General features: G+C 51.9%; 1 protein-coding gene across 1 annotated transcript in view; it reads left to right on the top strand.

Moving 5' to 3' along the window:
- The first annotated feature begins 5771 nt into the window (after positions 1-5771).
- Positions 5772-22240, top strand: part of PRAG1 (PEAK1 related, kinase-activating pseudokinase 1) — a 44839-nt gene continuing 28370 nt past the window's right edge. The window contains exons 1-3 of the mRNA XM_043969527.1: positions 5772-5949; positions 9426-9789; positions 11153-12738. Coding sequence (XP_043825462.1) covers positions 9475-9789; positions 11153-12738 — 1901 coding nt within the window. The 5' untranslated portion in view covers positions 5772-5949; positions 9426-9474. The remainder of the gene's footprint in view (positions 5950-9425; positions 9790-11152; positions 12739-22240) is intronic.

The raw sequence follows: 22240 nt of genomic DNA, 5'->3' as shown, positions 1-22240 counted from the left end.
TCTGACTTCCGGGGTGCGAGCTTAAAAGGCAAGGAGAGTACGGAAGTGGGAGCTTTTTCCTGCTCCGCTGGTCTCCTGGCTGCGCTGCACAGACAGACGCGGACTGGAGTTGGACTCAGCCCGGCTCTCGGTTAACAGCACGCGCTTGACTAGGTCTCTCTCCCCAAAAGTGGCCTTGGGTTTTGGTGAGTTAGTCTATACAGAATATAGACTAAGCCTAGACTTAAGACGATTTGTATTGTATTTTTACTTTCCTATCCTTCTAATCAACATCACCTTTGACTACCATACAATAAAGGCTCTATCTAGAAAACCAGAAGCTTCTTCCATTTACTAGTCTGGGAGATAAATTAAGGGAAAGGTTAAGTAGGGGAGATTTATGATCTAATATCCAATTTTAATCTGCTACTTTTCCAGATCTTTCAATTGAACATCAAATCTGGGGCTGATTACACCACACTTGTTTAATTTGCCTGTGAGGTTCACAACAATTTTTCCTGCTCTGTGATCATCAATGATCTCAAATTTGCCAATGTAACTGTGCTTCATCATCACAGTTAAGAACCTGATGATTACTTTAGAGCACGGCCTAATGAGAACCTGGCATTTTCCTCATTTTTCTGCATTGTTGATGCTTTTGAGAGCATCTGTCAGGACATTCATGCGCACCATGGTGGTGGCACTGCAAGATGGCAGAAAGAGCAGAGAACTCAGGTACTCCTGAATCCAGGGCCGGTACTCTATCCACTGCGCCACCTAGCTGCCCCCAGCCCTATATTTACAAATTTTTTTATAACAAACATTTTTGTGGTGGCAAAGAATTAGAAATTGAGGGGATGCTCATAAATTGGAGAATGGCTAAACAAGTTTTGGTATATAATTCTGATGAAATACTATTGTATTATAAGAAATGACAAGGGGGGTGGTTTCAGAAAAACCTGGGAATATTTATAGGAACTCACAGAGAGTAAAGTAAGCAGAATGGGGAGAACATTGTACACAGTAACAGTAATATTGTAACAACGATCAACTATGATCAACTTCAATATGATGATCCGTGACAATTCCAAAGGACTCATGATGAAAAGGTTAGCCATTTCCATAGAGAAAACTGATGAGCTCTGAGTGCAAATTGAAGCATTTTTTTTCATTTTCTTTATTTTCCTTGGGATTTTTTTTTTTTGTCAGGGTGGCACAATATGGCTATATGAGAATATATTTGCAAGACTTCCTATGTATAATGGGTATCATATTCTTTGCCTTCTCAATGGAGTAGATGGAGGAAGACAATGTGGAACTAGAAATGTTTAAAATAAATAAATAGTTTTGAGGAAATAATTTTTCAAATTAATGGTAAAAAAAATCAAAGATAAATAAATAAAGTCTAGATGATCTGGCAAGTTCCCTATGCATCCACATAGGTCTCTTCAGACAAATTCTATTTTTTCCTCCTCATTAGAATTATTTTCTCTTGTGTCTTCAGAATTTCATTCTGAAGTTGAAAGTTGAAGAATGGGAATCTCTTGCAGAGGTAATTTGTAAGTCCATTTCAAAATGGAGAACAGCATGAGGTAAGATAGGAACAAGAATTTGGGACAGAGAGCAATCCAGTTAAGTAGGGAGACTGCAGTATGTATGGTGGGGTAGTCAGAGACAAAGCTGGAAAAGGAAGGTTAGGCTTAAACAAGGGAATGCCAAAATCAAAAGTTTATCTTTCTGGTCCAATAGAGAGAGTGCTGGGCTTGGAGTGAAGAAGAACTGAGTTCAAATCTGTCCTCAGATGCTTACTAGCTATGTGACCTGACAAGTTACTTAACTTCTGTCTGCCTCAGTTTCCTCAATTGTAAAATGGGTATAATAATAGTACCTACCTTCCGAGATTGTTGTGAGTATCAATATTTGCTAATATTTGTAAAAGTAGTTAGCAGAATGCTTGGCACATAGTAGGTATTTAATAAATGATTATTTACTTCCTTCTTAAAACAGTGGGAGAACACCTGAATGTTTTTTAGTAGAGGAATGATATTTAATTCAACTGAAAAAATACAAAAGAAAAGAACCGTGAAAAAAATAAATGAAAATAGTCTGCTTCAATCTACATTGAGACTCCATCTGCTCTTTCTCAGCAGGTAGAGAGCATTTTCCATCGTGAGCCCTTTAGAATTGTCTTGAATCTTTGTGTTGCTGGGAAGAGCTAAGTCATTCATAGTCAATCATCTAACAATATTGCTGTTACTGTGTACAATGGTCTTCTGGCTTTGGTCACTTCACTTTGCATCAGTTCAATTCATGCCAGAGAGAGAGAGAGAGAGAGAGAGAGAGAGAGAGAGAGAGAGAGAGAGAGAGAGAGAGAGAGAGAGAGAGAGAGAGAGAGAGAAAGAGAGAGAGAGAGAGAGGGAGAAAGAGAGAGAGAGAGAGAGAGGGAGGGAGGGAGGGAGAGAAGAGATCTAAAGCAGCAGAGTAGCCTATGCCCTCCAATGGGACACTCAGGAACGTTTTTAGGAATCTTGAACCAGGTAAAGGTCACAACATGTTAGAACATGGCCTGGGGTTAACATTACAGCATTGTTGAGTGAGCTTGGGTCTCTATTCCATTTCCTGCAGGAACTCCCCCTCCCCCCTCCCTCCAGAAAAGATTTCAAACTTTTTTCAGTGGAAAAGGGTCGGGGACAGCACTGATCACTTAGAAACTAGAGTGAAATGTGGTCATCAGCCCACCTCCCTCTGTAATCCACTTCCCTAAGAAAGGCCTTTTCTCCTCCAAGACTCACTTTTCTTACCTGGGCCTTTTCCCTAGTGTCTGGAAAGGGCTTTAGAGGAAAATATCATTTCTTAAGATTTCTAGAGAAACTACAAAAGAGGTTTGTCACCTGCTTGCCGAGTATAAAATAATTTCTAAAGGGGAAGTCAGCTAAGAGGGGATTCAGCCAGAAAGACCTGGATTCAAATCCCATCTCAAACACTTACTAGCTGTGTGACCCCAAGCTAATCATTTTACATCCCTTAGACTCAGTTTTCTCATCTGTTAAATGGAGATAAAGGATTGTTGTGTGGATTGAATAAGCTAATGTTTGTCAAGTACTTTGCAAACCTTAGAGTGCTATTTAGATGCTATTGTTGTTATTATTATCATTAGATTGACCTCTTGAGGCATCTAGATGACACAGTAGAAAGAGTCATGGGCCTAGAGTCAGGAAGACCTAACTTCAAATCCAACCTCAGGCACTTGTTGTGTGACCCTGGATAAGTCACTTAGCTTCTGTCTACCTCCGTTCCCTCATCTGTAAAGTGGGAATAACAGCACTTCCCTCCTAGGGTTGTTGTGAGGATCAAATGAGATATTTATAAAGTGCTTAGCACAGTGCCTGACACATAGTAGGTGCTATACAAATGCTAGCTATTATTACCATGATAGTAAACAGTAGAGAAATGATCATTAAAGCCATGGGAGCAGATCATGTTTCCAAGAGACCCAGGCTCCAGCCAGAGCTTTGGAGGAAAGAGCTGGTAAGATAAAGGGATTTCATCATTCCTGAATGTGGAGGCACATTTGTGGGTGTGACCATCCTTGTGGGTGACTGAGATGGAGTGGTGTCATGAGGGGGTTTGAGGGGAGCTGTTCTATATGTTGAAGTCTTCCAGGAAGAAAGCAGGCATTAGGAAGGAGGCAAGAACTGTGAGCCATGTCCCAAAACTCATAATAACCCATGGGAATCGATACCATGGACAAAAAGGATGGAGAGAAAGGCAGTCCAGGAATGAGACTTGGGGAATGGTCCCACTTGGGGATATGGAGATGGATCATGACTGAGTGAAGGAGGTTGAGAAAGAGCCCTCCTTCAGGAAGGAGAAAGTGTCGTTCCACACTAGAGCAGAGAAGCGGGGGATCAGTAGGAAGGGGTAAGCAACTGTGGTGTCAAAATTGCAGGGATGTCAGTGAGGACTGAGGAAAGCAACATGAATATTGAAGTCTCTAAGTCCAAAGACAGTAGTTGGGGAGGGGAGGAATGCTGTGATCCTGGAGAAAGCAGGGAGAAGGATGTGGTGGCCAGCTGATGGTTGAGGGGAGGCTGCTGAATGAAGGTGGCAGAAGGAGTCAACAAGGGCCCAAGGGACCCTGAACCAGTGTGTCTTTCAAAGTTGTACCAGTATTGGAGAGGCTGGCCAGCTATGGAACCTCTTTTCCCAATGAAGCTGGGTCCTCAGGTGAGCCAGAAAAAGCAAATGGCCAGAGGGATGAAGGGAGTGGTCAAAGATGAAGGGGAGTTAGTGGCAGTCCAAAGGGGGCAGGGACACAAGAGGGGAGCAAGGAAAAGAGATTCATCTCCCTTTGCTGGCTCTTTCCATCAGGACTTGTGGGGCCCAAGCAACCCCTGAGCCCAGAGGGGCTGCTCACCAATGCCTGAGGCTGGGCTTTTGCTGCAGATGAAGGCTGAGTCAGGGCTGATAAATCCTCAAGTAACCTGCTAAAAGGCGCCCCCCCCTTTTGTTCAGGGTGCAAATCCTGCCCTGTATACCATGTGACAGCAAGTCAGTCTTCCCTGGTCCTCAGTTTCCTCCTCTGTAAGGTGAGGAAGTTAGACACAACAGCAACTGCCATCCCTCCCAGTTCTATACTTAGTATCCTGTGTGTGACCTTGGATAAGCCACCTTCTCTTTCTGAGCCTCAGTTTCCCCATCTGTAAAGTGAGGAGGTTAGGCACAACAGCATCTGCCATCCCTCCCAGTTCTGTACTTAGTATCCTGTGTGTGACCTTGGATAAGCCACCTTCTCTTTCTGAGTCTCAGTTTCCCCATCTGTAAAGTGAGGGGGTAAAGGGAGCTCTGTGAGGCTGTGATCCTGGGCTTGTTTGCTGTCTCTTTTGCCACTATCTCATCTACCTTTAGTTTGGTTGTGTGCTTAGAGTGCTTACTCCCCACCCCCCATCCCCTCCACCTCCCCCAGTAGATCTGTTCCTTGAGGGATCTGAGGATCCCAGAGCCAGAGATAGAGGGGACCTCCTTGGAGACCATGGAGTCCTAGAATCTTGATCAGGGTCACAGAATAATGAGACCCAACGAAGGGGGGGCGGGGTGAGGTGGGGTGGGGGGAGGCCCGTTAATCCCGGAGCCCTGCACGGAGTTGGGGAGGGAGGGTCTAGCTGCTTTAGCCTTTTTGGGTCCTGGGGGGTGCTTCCTTAGGTCTCTGGGGACGTAGGGGGCCAACCGACGAGGGAGGGGTCACAGCCTCCCAGGGTGGTGGAGCCGACGGAGGCCTCAGGACTCCCTCCTCAGCTTCCCGGCCCAAGAAGCCGCCCCCCCCCCCATCCCACCGCTCATCGGGCCTCTCCAGGCCAACCCGGACTCCGCGGAGGCCAGCGCGGAGTCTTGTTGGATCTGGCACAGTTACCGCGGATGGAGAGGCACACGCCCTCGACTCGGGGGCCTCAACGGGGTCAAGCCTGACAGGGGAGGGGGGGCCTTGCCATGGGACAGTCTCCGGTCTTGCAGGTGTGCTTCTAGATCCCTGACGAGCTGCTGGCCCGAAGGGGAATAGGGCGGGAAACCGTCTGGGGGACTACGGAGGTCCGGGGAGGGTCCGAGGAGGGTCCGAGGGGGCTGGGGCGATGCGGGGAGGAGCCGAGGTAGCGGGGCGGGTCTGATCGGGGGCGGTCTGAGGGCCGGGGCGGGTCTGGGGGCGGTCAGGGGGCGGGGACGGGGGAGGGACCGAGGGGCGGGGCGTGACGCTAGCTGGCCCTAGAGGCTGGGGCTCCGGCCCGGCGCGAGTGCACGCGGCGGCGGCGGCGGCGGCGGAGGGGCTACCTCCCACCGGGCCGCTCACACTCACACGCGGGCACACGCGCGCCTGCGCGCCCCGGGAACAATGCCCCCGGTGTCCGGGCCGGGGGTTCTGCGAGGCCGGGGTCCTGGCTCCGTTCGACCAGGCCTGGGATCCGCCGGCAGCGGCAGGTGAGTCTCTGAGGTACCGGAACCCGGGGAGTTCCGAACACAGGCGGGGAAACTGAGGCAGCCGCGGCGGGGGGGGGGGGGGGCGGGGCTCTCTTCTAGGTCTGGGGGAGGAAGCCAGGAGGGCACAGCTGGGGCTCCGGACCTGGCTCTTGAACACCACCCACCCTGTAGAGGGCTGGGACCTCAGAGGCCAGCCCCCTCATTTTACAGAGAAGGAAACTGAGGCCAGAGAGAGAGGAAGATAATTAAGGGGAGGAGGCTAGGAGAAATCTGAGCAGGATTTGAACTCAGGGCTCCCTTAGCTCTAGCCATTATACCATACTGCCTTTCCACCGTGCTCCTCCCTAGGCCTAAGTTTTCTTGAGTCCTAGATCTTGTCCAAGTGGGCTCCCATCTGTTCTGCAGACACTGGGCCCTTGCCCTCCATGGAGAGTTGCTATCAGGCCAAGGAACGTGGGAAACCCATATAATGAGACATTATCTTGTAAGGCAAGTAACAGAGGAGGGACACATCAGAGAAGGAAGTGAGGAGGGCCAGACCAGTTCCAGGAGAAGGAGGGTTGTCTCCCTGGCTGGGTGGGCAGACCCAGACAGCAAAGGGTTGGAGATGGGAAATGCCCAGTGAGCTCTTTGGCAGAAGTAGGGAGGGAGCAGACCCAGGGCAAACAGTATGAGATAAGGTCTTCCGGCAGGGGGAAACCTTTGGCACAGCCTTCTCAGGCTCAGAGTCGGGCAGCCTGGCTCTCTCCAGCTGGGGTCCCCTGGCCTCCTTTGCCTGGTCCTTGGGTCCTTGAGATGGTGTGTGGGACCTGTCAGTAAGGAGCTCCTTCCCTCCCTTTCCTTCCTCACCACAGCTCCTGAACTCTCCCTGCTCTGAGTCCCCCCAGTGTCACAAAGGAGAAAGCTGAGGCCCAGAGTTCACTGGCCGTCTCTGGTCTGGTAGCCAGCAGGCGTTAAAAGTTGGGGCTGCTAGAGGCCCAGCCTGCTGAGTGGGGGCCGCGGAGCCCCTGGGCCTGGCCATCTGTTTTGAACTGCCAAGGAACCTTTTGGTGGCTTTGGGGTTTTTCTGGACCCCAGGGATTTGCCACCAGAGACCTTGAAGATTTGTTGTTTATTTTCGGTGTGTGAATGGGGGGTGGGGATGCTGCAGGGTTGGATTGCAGGGGGTGTTCCAGGACATTCCTGCCTGGAGATTAGATTACCCAGGGTAGAAAAAAAGCTCTGCAGCCCTATGGGACTATCCTGGCTTGGTTTGTCCCTCCCCCAGCCCGGGTGGAAGGCTGTCACTTCCTTCATAACTCTCCTAGGCCAGCTGGGGGGTGTGGAAATGTGTGTGCTCGAGCACACACACACACACACATGTGCACGTGCACACGCACGCACACACATGCACACACACACGCACACGCACTCACACTTCCCCCAGAAGAGTCCTTTCCTGGTCAGACATGCCTGGCCTGGCCTGGGGGCTCTGGCTGTCCAGGCTGGCTTAAGTTGGGTTTTTTGGGGGGAAGGGACCCACTGTATTGGTCTGTTAAACTCTAGGTAGGGCCCGGGCTACTTGGTCAGGTGCTGCTTGTTTCTGGCACCTGTGTCCCTTTCACATGGGCCAGCCTGAGTGATTCCCACTAACTTCACTAGTGCCAGAAACACACCCTTCAACCCAAGAGCTCCTCCAGTGGAAGTGGGCCCAGACCCTGATAACCTCTTATCACAGCTTCAGACCTGAAGGGCTGCCCATAGATTGGGATAATCTTACTCCCCGCCTCCCTGGCTCCCTCCCACAGCTGCCGAGGGGGCCTTGCGTAATGCTGAGGCCTCCTCTCCTCAGAGGTATGGAATGTGGGCTGGCAAGGTGCCGGTCTTCACAGGTTAGCTGGAGCTGGGCAAGGGGAAGCTGGTAACCCAGGCTTCCCAGGTAAGGCCATTGCTCTGGGCTAGCATCCGAAGAGCAGACAGCCCCAGCCAGAAAGGACTTGTGAGGCCTCGCATTTGACATGTAAGGAAACCGAGGCATGGAGCCCTAGCAGCTTTGCCCAACTAGCAGCTGTCTGAGCTGTGATCTCTGCCTAGACTATTGTTGTCAGCGTGAGACACTAGGTGTGGGAGAGGCTCAGAAGAAAGGATTCCAAAGAGGCAGGAGCCTGGCTGAGGGAAGATGGGACTTGGAGAGGAAGCAAGCCCAGGCTCCGTTAGGAGGCGTGTGGCCCAGGTTGTGTGTTTGGGATGGTGGAAGAGGGCCGGAGGAAGGCTTCTTTCCTATGCCGAGCCCTGCGCCGCTGTGGGAAATCACGCCAGCTCACAATTATGTAGCACCTACTATGTGCCAAGCACTGCGCTAAGCACTTAGATGTAGGATCTCATTTGATCCTCACAGTAACTGAGAGGTGGGTGCTGTTATCCATCCTGGTTATATCCCGGGTCATATAGCTAGTATCCACAGCATTTGAACTTGGGACCTCCTGACTCCAGGTCCAGCTGCTCCATCCACTGTAGCACCACCTAGCTGTAGATCAGAGGAGGACAGCGGGCCAGCACAGGAGCTTCCTGAGAACCAAAGACTGACCATGTCACCCCCCCCCATCCCCACCCCCGCCCCTTAGGTAAACTGCAGAGACTCCCTCTCACTTCTAGGATCAAATGTGCAATCCTCTGCTTGGCGTTCAAAGCCCTGCATGACCCCACCTTCCCCATCTTCCACTCTGATCCCCTAGGATGCAGTGCTACAGTCCAGCACACTCCATCTCCTGACCCCAGCAATGCCGCCCTCCGCATCTCCTCAGATTCCCTGCAAGAAGGTTTTCCCGGTCCTCAGTGCTAGTGTGTGCCTTCCCTCTGCAATTCATCCTGTCCTGCACTCTCTCCCCCTGCACTGTCAGTGGCTTCAGGGCAGGGCCATCCCCTGCCTTCCTCTCTCTCTCTCTCTCTCTCTCTCTCTCTCTCTCTCTCTCTCAGACACACACACACACACACACACACAAACACACAAACTTCCTGCCCCGCCCTACACACCGTACACTGACAATCCCATAATCCCCTCTAGTTCACACTAAGCCCAGCTGCCCAGAGGGGAGGGCTCTGGGCCCCCAGGCCACGCTTGTGTTACACATATCAGAGAAGAAAGCTTGGGCAGCAGCCTGCAGGGTGGACACAACTGAGCAAGGATCAGGCAGAGCTGCCCTGGTGCCTGGGTGGATGGGGAGCGCCAAGTGTCTGGCCCACCTGGGTTTGGTGTCTGGCTGTGGGCTGGCAGGGATGGGCTTAGAGCTCACAGAGATCTCTTGTTCTGCAGAGGAAGAAACTGAGGCCCAGGGTGGGAGCAGAATTTGAACCTGGACCCTTTGATGGCTTTTGGTCAGGTCTGATCAGTAGATGGCAGCTGTGAATGGACCTGCCAACAGCTGCCTGCAGGCCACTTGCATCTGTTTGGGGCTCAAGGATCACTGATCAGGCCCATGTCTGGCCTTTCTTTGCAGGGACCCCGTCAAGGACAGGTGTGGACCCTAGTGGGAAGTACAGCCCAGGATGCGCCAAGCTGACCCTCTGACCTCTGGGCTCCCAAAGATGTCCACGTGCAATGAGTTTGTGGAGCACGCCTGGAAGCCGGGCTCCTGCAAGAATTGCTTCTGCTCGCAGAGTGACCACCAGCTGCAGCAGTCATCCTCCACAGTCCAGCCAGGGGCCTCCAGCCTGGCCCTCAGGCCCCGGAGGGGCCCCCCAGAGGAGGAGGGCTGCAGCTCCACCCCCTGCACCAAGCCCACCATTGCAGTGAAGCCCACCATGATCACAGAGAGCTCGGATGCCTGGGCTGGGACAGATGCAGGCTCCGAGGCCTCACAGGTGAGGGACAGCATCATGGGGCAGATGGCCAAGGGCACAGAGCTAGTAAGAAGAGGTGACTCTCCAGAGCCGGGGCTCAGGCCCGTCACGTTTGGTTGTAGATCTAGAGTTGGGGACAGCTGGGCTTGAGGCACTCCCCCAGATGCTCTTGATATGTGGCCTTCTCTTCCCTTGTCTCCCTGGCCCTTGGGCTCGACCTCTCCAGCTCTGGGCTCCCCAGATCTCCTGAGGAACTCCCTGCCTTCCGGGCCATTGACTGTGAAGCCCCCCACTTCAGGCCAATGAGGCGGTCTGAGGCCTGCCCACTTCGGCCTCTCCTCTCCCACCTCTCAGGATTTTGTCTGAGCCCTTGAGAGAGATGATGCCCCATGTTCCCTCACAGCCCCAGAGCGGAGGGGCTGGGGAGTGTGGGGAGGAGTCTCTCCCCCTCGTTTTCAGGTGGGCTAGCCCGACCCGTCTGACCTTCAGAGTCAACCAGTCCCCCTCCTCCCGCCCCTCACAGATAAGGAAACTGGGAAAGGGAAGTCTCCTCGGCCCAGCCAAGCACTGAGCACCCTCTCAGCCTTCTGCTGAACCTTCTCAGAAGGAAACTTGGCTTGTTGTGGCTCCCCAGTACTTTAGTGGAGGGAAAGGAGGCCTAAGAAGGGTAAGGTGAGCAGGGGCTGGGCATGCTTTTAAAGGCTGCTAGGGAGCACCTCAGTGCACAGGGTCCTGGGTTCCAATCCAGTCTCAGACACTCACTGGCTGTGTGACCCTGGGCAGGTCACTTCCCCTTTGTCTGCCTCGGTTTCTTCATCAGTAAAGTGGGGTAACAGCAGCCCCTTACTCTCACGGTTGTTGTGAGGAACAACTGAGATGATGTTTATGCTTGGTATGCCATAGGGGCCACATAGATGCTTAGTCATCTTCCCTCCCTCCTCCCCCCATGCAGATTTTGCACTAGAATGGGAGGAGGCAGGTGTGACAGAGTGGGCAGGGCACTCACTGCTTTTAGAGTCAAAAGCACCAGGTTCAAGTCCTGCCTCTCACTTGGCCACCTTGGGCAGCCTCAGTTTCCTCTTCAGTCTAATGAAGAGCTTGGCCAGTGAGGTCCTTGCAGGCTGAGTCCTGTGCCCTGGGGACCCTCCCCTTCCTCTGTGCTCTCTGACAGCCAGCCTGGAGCGGAGGCTCCTTTGACAGAGGGCCCAGCATGGGGGTGGCCGCTTCCCTGTGGAGCGGGCCTGGCACTGCTGCCCCTGGACTATGCTGAGCCTCTCGGGCAGGGGTGGGGGAGGGCCCTCCTACTCTCTGCCTCCTCTCCCATAATCCCATAAACAATTCCCTCCCTCCCTAATAGTCATCTCTGACCCTTGGACTTACCCAGGTGCTCTGGAGGCCCACGCCCAGCAAGCTCTCCATCCCAGAGGCCGGAGACAGCCCAAGAACTTTCTCCAGCAGCAGCCTCGGCCCTCCCAGCCTTACCACCGGCTCCCAGCTGGCACTGCCCAGCCTGGCAAGGCCAGGGAACAAGGACAGAGGAGGCCTCGAGGACAGTGCCACCCCTCCCTGTCAGGAATCTCCACCCCCGGCCCACCAGAACTTCCACCAGAAACTGGCCGCTTTCTTAGAGAGGGCTGGGGGCAGCACCACAGCCCGGAGTGGGGTCCTGCCCGCTGCTTCCACGGGCAAGGAGCTGCAGAGCTCAGCTGGCAGTGACCTCAGGGGAGAGCACTGCTCCGTTGCCGATTGGTGTCTTCCTGGTACACTGGGCCCCAGATGTGGGTACAGGCAGGCAGGGGCTGCACCTCCAAGTGTACAGGAGACTACCTCGCCCCGTGAGGAGGGCTGGGCTTCAAGCAGGGAGCGCTGCTGCCAGGACCCTCCAGAGAACAGCTGCCCCTTCACCTTGGCCCAGAAGAAGCTGCCCCAGGCCCTGGAGGCAGCTGACCTGGCTGATGGCTCGTCCAGCCCTCCCGCCAGACACACAGACGATGACTACTGCTCCCTCTCAAGACAGCCTGAGCTGAGGAGACCCCAGGGCTCAGGCCCATACAGGGGCAGCCCCAGCAAATCCCCAGGGTCGCCAACCCAGCCTCCTGAAAGCAGCCCATCAGAACCCATCTATGCTGAAGTCACCAAGAGGAAGAAACCGTGCCCAGCATCCTTCGACCTGCCAGGCACTGGCAAGCAGGCTGGGCACAACCCAGGACACGACCCAGCAGGGGGCAGCTGGGGCCAAGGCGGGTCCAGGCCCGCTGATGTGGCCCCCCAGGTGGCGGCCAAGGTGACCATCGTGGCTGCCCACATGGAGGATGACCAACGTACCATCTACCTGCGCAGCCCTGACTCGGCCGTGGGCGTGCAGTGGCCTTGCGGGCACAGCGGGCCAGGCCCGGAGGGTGCCGCCATTGGGATATTAGAGACCAGTCCTCGGGAACAGCCACTTCACAGCCGCCTGCCTGGCCTGAGGGGTGAGGACCCGGGAAGAAGAGGCCCGGCCGTCCCCCCCAAGGTCTGCAAGGGGTCCCCAGACGTCTCTCTCCTGGCCCAGCTCAAGGATGGGTCCTGGAGCCAGCCAGCTGCCCCAGGTCCCACAGACACCTTGTCCTCCTCCTCTTCCTCCTCCTCCTGCTCCTCCAGCCGGTGCCTGATGCCAGCTCAGCCTTCCTCCTGGGACCAGAGAAGGCCTCGCTTCCAGGTGGGGGCCAGGAACTATCAGGGGAGGATAGAGGAAGAAGAGGGGGAGGGGGAGCTGAATTCAGGGCCTTCCAGCCCAGGCATGGCTCAGGACATGGAGCCACCCAGCTGCGGCCAGCGCCCCCGGGCAGAGAGCGTCTCTGAGCAGCCCGGCAGAGCCGAGGGAGCAGCTGGGCCTGGCTTGAGCAAGTCAGCCTCCTTTGCCTTCGAATTCCCCAAGGACAGCAGTGAAACAGAGAAGTTCTCCCCTCCTCCCCCTCCTCCAAAGTCAAGGTAGGTGGCACATGGAGACCCCAAATTCTGGGGAGCCTGGGCTTTGTCCATTGGGGCACAGAGCTGGGAGGCGTCCCTGAGGCCCGCGAAGCTAACCCTCTCATGATCAGATGCTTGTCACCCACCCATCACACGAGCCCTGGCCCCTGGGCCACAGTGCCAGCTAAAGGAACTCATCCTCTCTGTGCATTGATGCTTTTATGAGTTGCTGTGGCCCCCAATTTTTCCTGGTGATGATCGTCAGACCTGGGCCTTCAGCTTGCCTTCCACAGGACAGGTAGGGTAGGGGGGATTGGGGGAGAGAGAGTCTGTGTGTCTGTGCCAAGTCCCTTTCATAAGACCCGTCATGGTCCATGAGGCCCCTCCCTATGTGTTTTTGGAGAGGAAAGAGTCCTGTGGTAACGCTCTTTGGAGCCAGGCTACTCCAAGGGAAGGAGTTTTTGCCCCTGGATCGAGGTCCAAACCCTGCCTCCTCCATGTGATTCTGTGGAAGGCCCTTCCCTCCCTACACCTCGGTTTCCTCCTCTGGAAGATGTGGGAGTTGGCTTCGATGGTTTGAGGGCCCTGCTCTAGTCCGTGCTACTCTGAGTCTAGGCTAGCCTGGGGATAACCCTGCTGTGGAGCCAGGCATGGTCTCAGGGGGACCTTTGAAGGTTCAGGGCTGTCAGGGAGACTGCCTCCTCAATCTGCTGCCAGGTTTGGTACTCTCAAATGAATGGATGAATGGATGAGGGAGTGAGCGAATGAATGAATGAATTGATGGACAAATGACTGAATGAATGAGGGAGTGAATGAATGAATGAATTGATGGACAAATGACTGAAAGAATGAGGGAGTGAATGAGTGAATTGATGGACAAATGACTGAATGAATGAGGGAATGAATAAATGAATGAATGAATTGATGGACAAATGACTGAAAGAATGAGGGAGTGAATGAATGAATTGATGAACAAATGACCGAATGAATGAGGGAGTGAATGAATGAATGAATGAATTGATGGACAAATGACTGAAAGAATGAGGGAGTGAATGAATGAATTGATGGACAAATGACTGAATGAATGAGGGAGTGAATAAATGAATGAATGAATTGATGGACAAATGACTGAAAGAATGAGGGAGTGAATAAATGAATGAACGAATTGATGGACAAATGAATGAGGGAGTGAGTGAATGGATGGATGGATGGATGGTGTCAAGACCTTATTGAGCGTTCACCAGGCACCAGACTTGGGGCCGAGCCTTGATTACACACACCTAGAAGAGCTGGATGGCCTCTGTTGCCCCCCAGGACTTCCCTCCCTGTGGAGGAGACAACCCATCTGGAGAGGTTGGTCTCAGCTTTAAGGAAGGGTCTCCTGGTCCCCAGGGTGCCATCAGCATCAAAGCCAGTGGTGATAGGCCCTCTTCCCTGATAAAATCGCTCTGATATTGAAGCATGTGATGAACCAGGGGCATTGAAGGAGACAGCACTGCAGAGGTGGTGGCCCAGGCCCCCTTTCCAGGCGTTGCTTTTCCTGGCAGATGGTGGCAGGACCTGAGCTGAGTCCGGAGGGCTCCTGTGGATGGGCGGTCCCCACGTGAATGAGGGGAGAGGTGGTGTGACTTGCCCGGCACATGCTGCCTCCACCCGGCTGGCTTGCCCATCGTGGGGGTGGCAGTTGGTCCCTTCTCCAAGGGCTGCTCCCTGGGGCCCATGGGGGCAGGGTGGGCAGTCTGGGGGTGCTGCCACTCTGGGGCTCTTGGTCTTGGGCAGTCACTGTCAGGGCCTCAGGGAGCTGGTGCCAGTGGTCTGGTTCTAGGGGTCCCAGGGGCCCCTTCTTTGTCCTCTAAAAGGGAAGCCTCTTGGCCTCTGAGGGCCCTTCCAGCCTTTGGATTTGAATACAGGCCTCATGGGCTGTATGAGGGAGGGCAGAAAAGTCAGGATGATGCCTCTGTACCGCCTGCCTCCCAGGCTTTGGGGAGTGGTGTGGGATCAGGGCATCTGCTGTCCTCTGGCACCAGAAGCACCCCCTGCTGTTCTGCAGGATGGAGGACTTTCCCCATTGCGACCTCTTTCTTTCCACTGAAAAAATGCCTTCTGAAGGAAAAGAGAAGATAAAGGCTGTCTTGAGGCTGCCCATGGGACTTAAATTCTGGGGAAAGTTTTTCTCTTCATCCATCAGAGTTTGGGGGTTTATCCCAAAATGAGAGTGGGCAGTCCTGGGAGGCCGAACCACTGGGCTTTGTGAAAGGGAGAAGGGGCCTGCCATGGGGTGCTGCTGCTCCACTCAGGCTTGGGAGGAGGTGCCTGGTGACTTCTCTTCCCAACTGCTCTACAAGCCTTTGATTTCCCCCATTTTATAGATAGGAAATGGTGTCTCAGAGAGGCCATGACACAGCCCAGGGTCCAAAAGCCAGTGAGTGTCTAAGCCGGCCATCCTCTGGGCCCACCAGTCACTCTTTCTCCAGCTTTCCCCCACTTTTGCCTGCTGGGGTCAAACTAACCAAGCCCCGCTTTTTGCCCTTTGCACACAGTCTCACCCTTAGTGGATGCTTGCTGCCTCCAGCTGACTTTCCGAACCCCAGCTTGGGCTCCTCTTTGTGCCTCAGCTGTTGGCAGGCTCCCTGAGGTATCCCTGTGTATGCTGTCCCCAGCTCTGGGGCTCACCCCTTACCTGGAGAAGTGCTCCTGTCCTAGTACAGAAGCAGAGGAAGGGGTTTGTCTGAGCAGCCTTTTGGAAAACGTCACCGTGAGAAAGAAAGGCCTCTGTGCCCAGTGTCCAGCGGAATTCAGGGCCATGTGCTTGTTGGAAATCTGGAGCCAGGTTAGGAGGGGCTTCAATGTCAAGCCAGAAGGGTGGACCTGATGGGGAGCCCCTGAAGGCTGTTGAGCAGAGGCCTGAGGCGGTCAGGGCTGTGCTCAGTGGAAGGCTATCTGGGCAGCAGTATGGAAGACGGCTTGGAGTGCCAAGGAACTAGAAGCCTGTTGAGGGGTTATTGCAGTTGTCTGCGGCTGTGGACCTGAGCAGTGGCCATATGTGAGTGGAGTATAGGACAGAGGTAAACGAGATGGTTAGGGAGGGAGTCTCAGCAGAGTGGCGACTGATGGGCTATTGGGGTGTGGTGCAGGGTGAAAGAGGAGAGGTGACTGATCATGAAGAAGGTCATGAGGGGGAATGAGGGGGCGGAGGGCGGCGGTTGGTGTTGCCCAGATGCAGCTAGCGGCTGGGCATAGCTGGACAGTGGGCTCCTGGTGGCTTCACACTACGCTCAGTCATCATTGGTGGCATCAGCTTTGACAGTAAGGGAATCGTCCAACCCACTTCCTTGGGGACCTTTCCCCACTCTCTCCCACATGAGTGAGGCCATCCCTGCATTGGAGGGATCCTAGGCCCAGAGACTGTCAGAGCTGAAAAGTTCCTTGGAAGCCATCAAGGCCAATCCCCTCATTTATACAGAAGGGAAACTGAGGCCTGTAGAAGTGGTAGTGGGGGAGGGGAAAAGAAATATGCACATCTATGGTGCTTACTATATGTCAGGCACTGTGCTAAGTGCTTTATAAATATTATTTCACTTGATCATCCTAGTAAGGAATTTGAACCCAGGGCTTTGGAAGTCTTTCTCTCAGACCAGAGTGCCTTCTTTTTTTTGTTTTGTGGGGCAATGGGGGTTAAGTGACTTGCCCAGGGTCACACAGCTAGTAAGTGTCAAGTGTCTGAGGCCGGATTTGAATTCAGGTCCTCCTGAATCCAGGGCTGGTGCTTTATCCACTCTGCCACCTAGCTGCCCCCAGAGTGACTTCTTAAGGGCCACCAGGGAACCTTAAGTCAGTCCCACCCATTCATTCATGTACAGTGCCAGACATGGACTCAGAGAGGGAGAGAGGACTGGTCAAACCCAGCCAGCAGAGCTGGGATTTGGATTCAGGCTAGGTAAGGGGTCTCGGGCCATCTCTGTGTGAACCTCTTGTCCCTTGTAAGTGAAAGTGTGGAAATGTGACTTATATGCGAAGCATAACCCTGCCGGCCTCCCTAGCTCAGAGCAGATCCAGTCCTTCCAAGGCCCCTACTGAGGTAGGGCCACTGACAAAGAAATACCCCCAATCCCCTGCCTCACCACGCAGCTGTCATGTCTTTACACATGGGGAGGAGGGATGCTGTCCTCCCACTGATTCTTACCTGGGAACTTGGGCGGTAGATAATGGGCAGAGGTAAGAGAAGTGCCAGAGAAGATGTTTGTAAAAAGTCCTTAGCACAGTGCCTGGCACATAGTAGGTCCTGCATAAACTTACTCCCCACCCCTTGGCCTTCGTGCTCCATCCCCTCCCCCGGGGTCTCCTCTCCTCTCACTTTGGTCTCTTTTTCTCTGATTTTAAGCTCTTACATCGTGACCATGAGTGTCGACTGTTCAAAAGCAGAGCCAAGTTCTGACCCTAGGGCGTTTCAAGGGGTCATTGATTTTAGAGTTGAGTGGGTTGTCTCTCTGCAACATCTGCTGGCAAAGGCCTGTCCAGGTGTGTTTGAATGTAGGCAGGCCTGGGGAGCCTCCCTCACCTGAGAGGGCCAGCAGGCTGGGCAGACCACCAGGTGGATCAAAGGGCTCTTCAGTCAGTCAATCAATAGGCAATTAAGCCTGACACACACTTCTGAGTAATTAAGGTGGAGGCTGAAAGCGTTTTTATTTGGAAGTTAATCACATAGTAAGCATTAATAAATGCTCATTGATTGCTGGATTGATTAATGTTCAACAGGCAGCTGGTGATATTGGGCCAGAGGTCACAACAGAGGTTAGGGCATAGGGCTAGGTTTAGAGATCTGGGAATCATTTACTTGGAGAACTCTTGGAGCTGGTAAGCTCAGAGACAGAGAGAAAAGGAGGAGGAGGAGAGGGAGGTGCTATTATTATCCTCACTTGACACTGGAGGAAACTGAGGAAGAGGTTAAGTGACTTGCCCATGGTCACACCCTGTGATGAACATTTATTGAGCATCTACTATATGTGTGGCACTGTGCCAAGCACTGGGAATACAAGTAAGAAAGAGACAGTCCCTGCCCTGAGGGAGTTTACAGTCTAATGGGGAAGGAAGCTGGAGAGGGGCAGGGGGAGAGGAAGAAGATAAAACCAAGCAGGCGCTGGTGCCAAGGATGAGCTGGCTGGGATTTTGAGCCTTCTGTAAAGGGAGGCTATGGGAAGAGTCTTCCAGGCAGAGGTGTGAGTAACAAAATGGAAGCAGTCTCCATGGTGTGCCCAGTGGAAGGATTGTGGTCAGTCAGTATGTGAGGCTGGATTTGAATTCAGCACTTCCAGGCTCCACATCCAGTGCCCTATCCACAGTGCCACCTAGCTGCCAAGGAGGCCAAGAAAGAGGAGGATTTGGCCATTGGACTTGGTGAGTGAGAGATCCTTGGCAGCTTCAGTGAAGTGATGAGGTCAGAAATTCAGAGCCATGAGGCCAAACAGAAGTATAGACGGCCTCTTGGAGGAGTGTGACTGTAAAGAGCAGAGAGTTCATCTCTTAGGACGTGGGATGGTGGCAGGCCCCAGGAAAGGTAAGTGGCCTGGCCAGAATTCAAACCCAGGTCCGCTGGTTCCAAAAAGTCAGCCCTGTTTCTGCTCTGCCATGCACGACAAATGGCTTTCCTTCATTTTGTACAAAGACAAAGATAAAGCATTGAGAACTCTGGAAGGGGGAAGGGACTGCCTGTTTGGCTCGTCTCCCTAGCACATAGCACAGTGCTTGGCACATAAGAAGCTCTAAGGAAAGCTGAATTCATTTATTCACTTAGGGGGCCCCAGTGTGCTGTGCACAAGTAGATGAATACAAAATACACCAAAGTGAATACAGAGGAGGTTCCTGGGCAAGGTGGGAGGTAGTAGAGAGACCAGTTCCCCTGAAGGATCGAAAAAAGGTGGTGGCCCCTGAGCGGCATCTTCAGGGCAAGAAGCTGGGAGTTCTCAAGGGCGAGGGGAGGAGGGTGCACATTCTAGGCAAGGATGACCAGCCTAGGCAAGAGCAGATATGAGATGGAATGTGGTGTAGGCAGGTGCCCAGCTCTCTCCAGGAAGAGAGCAGCAGAGCCAGGAGACCTGTGCCCACCACCACCGGCACTCAGAGCCTTGGTGCTGTTTCCATTTGCAGCCACCTGCTGCTAACCACTGACCAGAAATCTCCCGCCACTTGCTCTTCTTCCAATCCTTCCTATACTTAATTACAGGCTGCCTATCAGGACATATTACTCCTAACCCCAACCTTCCATTCTTCCTTATCCCTCCCCCACCCGTGTTATACTACAACTCTTTACACCTCTTCCATTGTGCCCTCCAGAATTCCTCTTCCATAACTAATATACTTTCCTTCATTTTGTTTATTTTTAAACATTTCTATCCTGTTTTTCATTATCAAGCATTTATTTCTCCCCACCAGCCCCCACTGGCAGGGGGTGGGGAGGGGGAAGAGCAGACAAAGAAAGGAAGAAATGCAGAGCCCATTTGATGATAGTCTGGTCAAGCAAAACAGATAACCATGTTGGGTATATTCAAAACTGCATTTCTCCTTCTGCATAAAACCTCCCTGTTATGAGGTGGGCAGTGCTGTTGATCCATCTTCTCTAATCATGGTTGGTCATTGTGTTGATCAGAAAATTGTTTTTACAGAATTAATGTAATGACTCCTGGTTCTGCTCACTTCCCCCTGCATCAGTTCATATAAGTCTTTCCAGGTTGTTCTGAAACCTTCCTTTTCATCATTTCTTATACCGCAAGAGTATTCAGTTATGTTTATATGCTGCAAATTTTTCAGCCATTCCTCAACTGATGCGTGCGCCTTAGTTTCCAGTTCTTTGTCACCACAAAATGAGTTAATGTAAATATTTATGTACCTTCCTTCTTTGCTCTCTTTGTAGCATAAACCTGGTAATGGCTTCATGTACTGTTTAGTAACTTTGGTGGTATTCTAAATTGCTTTCCAGAATGATTAGACCTGGTCACAGCTCCTGCAACACTGCCTTAATGTACTTGTTTTCCCACAGTCCATCTAACATTTCTCATTCTCCTTTTTGTCATCCTTGCCAAATTGAAGAGTGTGATGTAGAATCTGAGAGTTGCTTCAGTTATCATTTCTGCAGTTATTAGTGATTCCAAGCATTCTTTGCAGGCTTGAGATAGCCTTGGTTACATCCCTTGACAACTGTCTGTTCATATCCTTAGAGCATTTGTCAATTGGGGCAAAGTTCTTATTCTTACACATTTGAATCAGCTCCTTGTATATCTTGAAAATGGGATCTTTATCAGAAAGATTGTCCTTCTCTTTCCCCCCTCCCCCCCAATTAACTGTTTCCATTCTAATCTTATGTAATGGAAGAATTTTGTGCAAAACCTTTTTGATTTTATGTAATCAAAAGTGTCTTTTTTATCTTTTCTAAGTCAGGTATCAGTTTGGAGCTGATCTGGTATGTGGTAAGGGGCTGATCTGAATGTAATTTCTACCTGACTGCTGTCCAGTTCTCCCCAAGGTTTTAGGAAGTGGCTAGTTGACCCCAGGGCCTGAGTTCTTTGGGTTTATCAAACCTGAGGCTGCTAGGTTTCTTTGTTTATTGTGTGCCCAATCTGTTCTCTCTGCTTCTTAGCCAGGACCAAATCATTCTGGTGATTGTTACTTTGCTTTTCCCCATTATTTCCTTTGACCTTTGGTTCCTATATATGAATTTTGTAATTAATTTTTCTAGCTCTGTCTTTGGAAGTCTGATTAGTATGGTACTCAATAAGTAAATTAATTTAGGCAATGTCATTTTTATCATATTGGCTTAACCTACCCATAAGCAATTAATATTTCTCCAGTAATTTAGCTCTGACTTTATCTGTACAAAGAGTGTTTCATAATTGGGTTCATAGAGTTCCTGTGTGTGTCTCGGCAGGTAGACTCTCGAGTATTTTATACTGTTTGCAGTTATTTTAAATGGAATTGCTCTTTCTATCTCTTGCTGCAGAGTTTTCTTGGTAAGATACAGAAATGGCTGATTTTGTGTGGCTCTTATTTCATTGGCTAGTTATCCATCCATCTATCTATTCATTTATTCCCTTCTTTTCCTTTCATGTTCCTGTGATCATTCGGTGAGCCCCCTGGCTTCCCCCAGATGACACTTTGCATTCATGGCGATGCTGCCTAAACCCCTGAACCCACCCTGTTCCTCCTGCTCCTCAGATGCCTCACTTCTGCCTCCTTCACTTCCATCTCCACCCCTCCCCCCAGGTCTCACCATGCTCCCCTCTCTGACCATTCCTGCTCTTCATTCCATATCTGCCTATGTCTCACCTCCCTAGCCCTGCTCTTTGCCCTCACTGTGACCTCTCCTTCTCCATATTCTTTTTTTTTTTTTAAGTGAGGCAATTGGGGTTAAGTGACGTGCCCAGGGTCACACAGCTAGTAAGTGTTAAGGGTCTGAGGCCGGATTTGAACTCAGGTACTCCTGACTCCAGGGCCAGTGCTCTATCCACTGCATCACCTAGCTGCCCCCTCACTGTGACCTCTCATTCCTCACCCCTCAGCATTTCCTCAGGCTTTTCCCTTGCTCTGGCTATCATAGGCCCTCATCCCCTCTGGCCTGAACTCTTGCAGGGGCCTCCTAATTGGTCTCCCTGCCTCTACTGCCTCCCCTCTCTTGCATTCTCCACATAGCTGCCAAAGTCATTTTCCTAAAGCACCAATCTGACCATGTCACTCCCCTCCTCAATAAACACCTATAACTCCCTATTACCACCTATGTGGTTTGTCACTTAAAGCCTTTAAAACCTGGACTCTGCCTCACCATTCATTCTTTACCTCCTCCCCATTCCGTGTTCTACAGTCTAGCCAGATTAGGTACTTGCTGTTCTGACCACATGACATTCATCTCTTACCTCAGTGCCCCCCCCCCAATGCACTCCTTGTTTATCCGCATCATGGGGCCCCTTATTTCCTCAGCTCAAACATTACCTTCCGAATGGAGGTAACCCTGACCCCACCCCTGACCTCTGGTACCTATCCTCATTACCTCCTGTCCTATCTGGATACACCTCTGTACGGGTTAGCTCCCCCTTTGACCAGAAGTTTTCTGGAAGCAGAGATTGACATTTTTTGGTACCGAACAACTTGTCTGTCTGCCACGTAGTAAGTCCCAGACACATGCTCACTGATTGGTGGTTTTGTATTTTACCCTAAAGGTCATAGGAAACCCCTGAAACTGCTTTTTAAAAACACACACACAAACTTTTTTTTTTTTTGGTGGGGCAGTGAGGGTTAAGTGACTTGACCAGGGTCACACAGCTAGGAAGTGTCAAGTGTCTGAGGCTGGATTTGAACTTGGGTCCTCCTGAATCCAGGGCCGGTGCTCTATCCACTGCGCCCCCTAGCTGCCCCCCATTCTTTTTAAATTTTGAGTCTAAATTTTCTCACTTCCCCTCCCTCACTCACTGAGAAGGCGAGGAATATTATATCAATTATACGTGTGAAATCATGCAAAACACATTTTGATATTAGCCTT

The sequence above is a fragment of the Dromiciops gliroides genome, chromosome 6, assembly GCF_019393635.1.
Source record: "Dromiciops gliroides isolate mDroGli1 chromosome 6, mDroGli1.pri, whole genome shotgun sequence".
Lineage (NCBI taxonomy): Eukaryota > Metazoa > Chordata > Mammalia > Microbiotheria > Microbiotheriidae > Dromiciops > Dromiciops gliroides.
Note: the sequence above shows the minus strand (reverse complement) of the source record. Positions and strands in the feature narration are given on the sequence as shown.